Source organism: Cupressus sempervirens, chromosome 9 (genome assembly GCF_028749045.1).
Source record: "Cupressus sempervirens isolate cs-2001-9-10 chromosome 9, ASM2874904v1, whole genome shotgun sequence".
In the NCBI taxonomy this organism is placed as follows: domain Eukaryota; kingdom Viridiplantae; phylum Streptophyta; class Pinopsida; order Cupressales; family Cupressaceae; genus Cupressus; species Cupressus sempervirens.
The window spans coordinates 655,714,946-655,721,601 of NC_143126.1; the positions used below are offsets into that span (position 1 = coordinate 655,714,946).

At 35.2% G+C, this 6,656-nt stretch overlaps 1 protein-coding gene across 2 annotated transcripts; it reads right to left on the reverse strand.

Annotated features, from left to right (window-relative positions):
- Positions 1-730: 730 nt before the first annotated feature.
- On the reverse strand, positions 731-5,587 carry LOC149540436 (pentatricopeptide repeat-containing protein At5g39350-like). Of its 2 annotated transcripts, XM_089801543.1 has the most exons (3): positions 2,052-5,587; positions 1,653-1,753; positions 731-1,275 (listed from the first exon to the last, which is right to left on the reverse strand). In XM_089801543.1, exon 1 carries the CDS (start codon positions 5,321-5,323, stop codon positions 2,309-2,311), a length of 3,015 nt encoding a protein of 1,004 aa, XP_089657669.1. In that variant the 5' UTR covers positions 5,324-5,587; the 3' UTR covers positions 731-1,275; positions 1,653-1,753; positions 2,052-2,308. The 2 variants fall into 2 exon arrangements, with proteins under 2 accessions (XP_089657669.1, XP_089657671.1); XM_089801545.1 differs by lacking the exons at positions 731-1,275; positions 1,653-1,753 and having other exon boundaries at positions 2,391-2,445; positions 2,786-5,560.
- Positions 5,588-6,656: the final 1,069 nt, after the last annotated feature.

Consider the following 6,656-nt stretch of genomic DNA (forward strand, 5'->3'; position numbering starts at 1 on the left):
CATCTTGGCATTGACAGTTTGGCAACTCTACGTGATTAATTAGTTGTATACTCATCTCTACAAAATGCAACTCATGGTAAGTCATAGTGATTGATTGGTGTGCCTAGTCAGTGTTATGGACTAAAGTTGTAAAGGTTTGATAGCTATTATGAATTATGATGTAAACAATTCTTAAAATTAATTAATTTATAGGCTCTTTATGCCTCGTTTTATATATATATATATGAAAATAAATAAGTAAACATCATTTTTATTTTCTTATACTTAAAATATTAACCTTGATTTTTATGACAAATTATATTCTTAAATTAAAAATACTAATTAGTACTTAAATTTTTTAGTTATAATATTGTTACATCTTAAATTTTCTTAAATAGGATGTTAAATTACTAATCATATATTTATGTACATTATTATATATAATCTTTATCAAATTTTTATAATAAATTGTGCATAGTTATAAATGTTGTAAATTAAATATTTTAACAAAGAAATGCACCTTAAATTCCAATATACATTGGGAATAAATGTAACATTTCATTAAAATATCATTAATTTGATTACCATACAAAATAAATTAAACTTTTCATATTACTTTTGAACAAAATATAAATATAAAATTAATTTTTAATGCCATAAATTAAATCTAATTAAAAAATCTATATCTTATTTAAAAATGTAAACTTAAAATATATAATATTAATAATCAATACAATGATAAAGAAGAATATGAAGTACAAAATTAATATAAGTCTATATAAAAAATAAGGCACAACACATAATAGTTTGGCCTGGCTATATACATCCAAAGGCGTACATTAATTTCTGTAAACAGTTTTCTTCTGACAATCCTGGAGTTTTCTCACAAGTACTTCAGATGTATACAGGCTAGAGGTGTGGTGGCACGGGCTAATGTTGATGAACAAATCAGAAATACATACATAAACTGACCTACTGCCTTGGGGTACTTCCTGGGTGCCCACGTTCGTTGTGTGTCCTTCTATGAAAGATCCACAGAGAACCCATAACATACCCTAGAAGAATCAGTACCAGGACCCGGGCCTAAACAGCAGTACCCCGTAACAGTGATTGTAACTATAACTTTCTTCCTTCTTCATTTATTAAAAAAAAAAAAGTTTTATTCCTAATTATAATTAAATTAAATTTTAAATAATCACAAATTCACAAATCTATTAACAATCTTCCTTCAAAAAGGGGAGATGAAGCAACCTTACTATAAAATTGGATACGCATTCTGATATTCATAACATCAACCTGACACATACAAAAGGAAATACCATTAATCCAGGCCAAAGAAAAAAACCATACAAAATGAAAAGAGTAAATTGTGAATCCTCTTCTCCCATACCTGCTTATCTAACATCTAAAATATAATTAATCCAAGTGAAATTTAAAAACTATACAAAATGAAAAGAATAAATTGCCAATCCTCTTCTCCCATTGCAGGCTGGCCTAACATCTTAATACTGTTAATCCAAGCCAAAGGAAAAAACTATACAAAACGAAAAAGAGTAAATTGTGAATCCTCTTCTCAAACTGCTGGTATAGCATCTTAAAACAATTAATCCAAGTCAAAGGACAAAAACTAATCAAAGTGAAAAGAGTTAACTTTGAATCCTCTCTCCTATTACCTGCTGATCTAACATCTCTCCATTTACTTGAAGTGTTTCTTGCCTTCTGCTTTTCCACATTCTCTACCTCCAGTTTTTCATTTCATACACGTGCAGATTTCCTGAAAAAGTTTTAAGCAAAATATAATAAGTATCATAAAACAGATATTCGACAATTACCTAAAAGTAAAACAAATGAATAAAAGCAATGATATGAATTACAATCTATGCATTTTATCTTAGAAACGCAGTTGTAACAGCCTGATCCAAAATTTAAAAAAACATTCTTAGAAACTGAATATTAAACCTTGTCCCTTCATTTTCGCTCCAGGTTTGAAACAGTGCATAATTATAGTGTAAGCCTAATTTTCAGATTGCTTCATTTAGCATCAACAGTAATCTACACAAGAAAGTTCTCACCTAAAATGATGGAAACGGTTCTCATCTTCCACAAAAGTTTCTCTTGCTGCGTGGCAACCAGCACATCCTCGAAGGCGTTTGAGAATTCTAATAGTTGCTCTGAGAGGCTTGGTTTACGAACCAAATACAATGCCAACTTTCCATTGCAGTGACACAGAAATAGTTCTTTTTCCTTCCATTAAGTAAGTTTCTTGAATCACGCCTTCATCTCTCAAGCCAATTTCTCCAATCTTGGATATATGGGTGCAATCTATGTCTTAATGCAATCTCTGTCTCACACAAAAAGCATGGACCATTTTATGGACTTCAATCCAACTACATCCGGGGATCTTTCTAATTCCTCTATCTTTCATCAATTTCCTTACCATTTGAACCTCACCCCACCTGCCTACTTCTGCATATATGTTTGAGAGAAGAACATAAGTTGCAGCATTTTTAGGATCCAAATCTAAAAGCAAAGTTGCTGAAAATACTCCTAAACCTATATTCATATGTGATCTACAGCCACCAAGAAAAGACATCCACACAACTACCACAGGTCTAACTGGTATCTTAATGATAAAGTTGAATGTGTCCTCAAGATAGCCAGCACGAGCAAGAAGATCAACTATGCATACATAATGATCAATTGTAGGTGTAATGCAATACAGGCTACTCATGTGATTGAAATATGTAGAGCCCTCATTGACTAAACCTGCATGGCTGCATGCATAGAGAACACAAGCAAAGCTTACAGTATCGGGGGATGTTCCAGAATGCTTCATTAACTCAAAAACTTTGAAAGCTTCCTTGCAAAATCCATTTTGTGCATACCCTGAAATCATTGCATTCCATGAGATGACATCTCTTTCAGGCATTCTGTCAAACAATGCACGTGCCTTGTCTATGCTTGCACATTTTGCATACATGTCTATCAGAGCATTCGCAATGATAATATCCAATAAAAATCCCTCTTCCATTATGCTTTGATGGATGTCCATACCCTGTTCCAATGCTCCCATTTTGGCACAGGCGGGGAGGATGCTGGGAAAGGTTATGGAATTTGGTTTTACACCTGCCCGTTGCATTTGCTTGAATGATTCTAAAGCCTTTTCAACAAATCCGTTCAGTGCATATCCTGCAATCATTGAATTCCATGAGATGACATCTCTTTCAAACATTTTGTCAAATAGTTCACATGCCTTATCTATGCTTCCACATTTTGCATACATGTCTATTAGAGCATTTGCAACTATGGTATCTGACAGAAATCCCCATTCCATTATACTTCGGTGGATGTCAATTCCCTGTTCCAAAGCTCCCATTTTGGCACAGGCAGAGAGAATGCTGGCAAAGGTTGTAGAATTTAGCTTTACACCTGCCATTTGCATTTGCTTGAAAGTTTCTAAAGCCTTCTGAAAAAATCCATTTTGTACATATCCAGCAATCATGGCATTCCATGATACCACATGTCTTTGATGCATTTTGTCAAAGAGTTCACGTGCCTTCTCTATACTTCCACATTTTGCATACATATCTACCAGGGCAGTTGCAACAACAACATCTGACAAAGTTTCTTTATCCTCTATGCTTTGATGGATGTCCACACCCTGTTCCAAAAGTCCCATTTTGGCACAGGCAGGGAGGATGCTGGCAAGGGTTGTGGAATTTGGTTTTACATCTGTCAATCGCATTTGTTTGAAAGTTTCTAAAGCCTTTTCAAGGAATCCATTTTGTGCATATCCTGCAATCATTGCAGTCCATGAAACCACGTTTCTTTGAGGCATTATGTTAAACAACTCATGGGCCTTGTCTATTCTTCCCCATTTGGCATACATGTCAATCAAAGCATTTCCAATCATAATGTCTGATAGAAAACCTCCTTCTATTATACTTTGATGGATGTCTATACCCTGTTCCCAAGATCCCATTTTAGCACACGCAGAGAGAATGCTGACAAAGGTTGTGGAATTAGCTTTTACACCTGACAATTGCATTTGCTTGAAAGTTTCTACAGCCCTTTCAACAAATCCATTTTGTGCATATCCTGCAATCATTGCAGTCCATGAGACCACGTTTCTCTGAGGCATTCTCTCAAACACATCCCTTGCCTTGTCTATGCTTTTACATTTTGCATACATATCTAGTAGAGCATTTCCAACTATAGTATCTGATGGAAATCCCCCTTGTATTATGCTTCGGTGGATATCCATACCCTGTTCCAAAGCTCCTATTTTGGCACAAGCAGGAAGGATGCTGGCAAAGGTTACGAAATTTGGATTTATTCCTGCCAAATGCATTTGTTTGAAAGTATCTAAAGCGTTTTCAACAAATCCATTTTGTGCATATCCTACAATCATGGCATTCCATGAAACCACATCTCTTCGAGTCATTCTGTCAAACAGTTCACGGGCCTTGTCTACCCTTCCACATTTTGCATACATGTCTACCAGAGCACTTGCAACAACAACGTTTGACAAAATTTCTCTATCCTTTATGCTTTGATGGATGTACATACCCTGTTCCAAAGCTCCTATTTTAGCACAAGCAGGGAGGATGCTGGCAAAGGTTGTGAAGTCAGGCTTTACATCTGCCAATTGCATCTGTATGAAAGTTTCTAAGGCCTCTTCAACAAATCCTATCTGTGCATATCCTGCGACCATTACATTCCATGAAACGACATTTCTGTGAGGCATTAGGTTAAATAGTTCACGTGCCTTGTCTATGATTCCACATTTTGCATACATATCAACCAGTGCTGTTGCAACTACAACATTTGAAGAAATGCCTCTATCCTTTATAGTTTGATGGATTCCTATACCCTGTTCCAACGCTCCCAACTCGGCACAGGCAGGAAGCACGCTGGCGAATGTGAATTGGTCGGGCTGGAAATTTGTTCGTTGCATTTGGTTAAAAAGTGTTACTGCCTCGTGCGGACACCCATGTCTTCTGTATGCCGCAATGATCGTGTTCCATGAGACAACGTCTCGTTCATTCATTTGGTCAAACAGTTTACGAGCATTTTCCAAACTTTCGCACTTCGCATACATATAAATAAGCTTATTATGAGTTGCGCGTGTATCACTTAACCATTGTCTGTGAGCGATGAAAGAGTGGACATTTTTACCTTGTGAGAGCGAGTTCTTGAGAATGCAGGTCTGCAGTAGTTGAATATATGCAGAGGAGTCTTCAGGGGGGTTGCGAGTAGTAAGCAGAATGTGCAGCGCCTCCTTCAACCGGCCCTCTCTACACAATGATGTAAGACTAAAATGTGTAGTGGCTGTCAATTGCATTTTATTATTGTAATTGAAGCGTGTTATTCACCATACTCAAACATTGCCTACACCAGAGACACTCACACTGGTAAGCATGTGAGCATTTTCACATGATAGCAGACAAGCAAGTTTACTGTTTACCTTCTTAGGTTTACAATCTTTCTTGTTTATTGATTCAAACATTTGAAGGAACATTGGTTAAATGTAACAGAGTTATTGCATGACTCCTTTATGATGGGTAATCCCGCTTCAGTATGACTGTTTCAGAACCTGTTTTTATTTAAGTTAATCATCTTTGTCAGATTCCTTAAATTCAATACTTCCACTCACTTTTGACATGTGCATTCTCTTTTTTGTCTTTTCATAAGTTTATTCCCTCACTTGATTTTCTCCATTTTCCTTTCTTTTTTAAGGTATTAACTTACTATCATTTTATTTTCACCTTTTTGAAGATGCGTCTTAATTTTCGTTCTTATCTTTTCTTAAGTACAACTTGAATTGACCAAGTAGTGGAAGCTTAAATTCTTAAAAGATAATTTCATAGTAGAAAATGTATGTGCACCTCAATTATAACATAGGTGTCTAGATTACTAGATAGTCCCATATTAATATTAGTATAAACCATTTATGGACCCATATGCAAACCATCAAATATCATGAACTAATGAATATTTTTTTTTTTCCTCTCTCTTCTGTTAGCTCATCTAATTCTATTCTTTCCTTTTCTAAAATCCTTCTCTTCCTCTTCACAAGTATCATTTTTCTTTCCATTTCAAAGGTTATTCATACCTTGTTCTGGTCTAACCATTCCACTAATTTTCTTTCCACTCTTTACTTTTGAATTATTATTCTTTATCATCATTTCTTTCAAGATCTATGTGTCTTGACTTCTCTTCATTCTCCTTATCTTCTTGTGCCATTTCTCTCTCTCTCTCTCTACCCCCTCTTTCCCTTGTCTCCACCACTCATCTTTCCCTCCTCCTTACATATTATTTTTCTTTTTGTTGGTTTACATATTTGTACCTTATTCTCATCTTACTATTCCACTAAGTTCCTTTCTAGTGAAAAAAATCATTCCCCCTCTCCTTTCCTTTTTTAATTCTCAATTTTGTTTGTCATATCAACAGAGATTGAAGTTGCTTAGCAAGAATTTGATCCAAAGTGGTGAAAATGTGCTCCCCTAGGAGCCATGATGGTATGAGCCTTAGTTTTTGTAAATAACACCTTGAAGTTGAACGTTTTCCTAGGACAAAGATGAGTTTCTTTGTTTCCTTGGCTTATTCATATTTGATATTCATTTATATGACTTTTACTAGTAGTATTAATATCTTAAATGCATCTACCTAAAAAT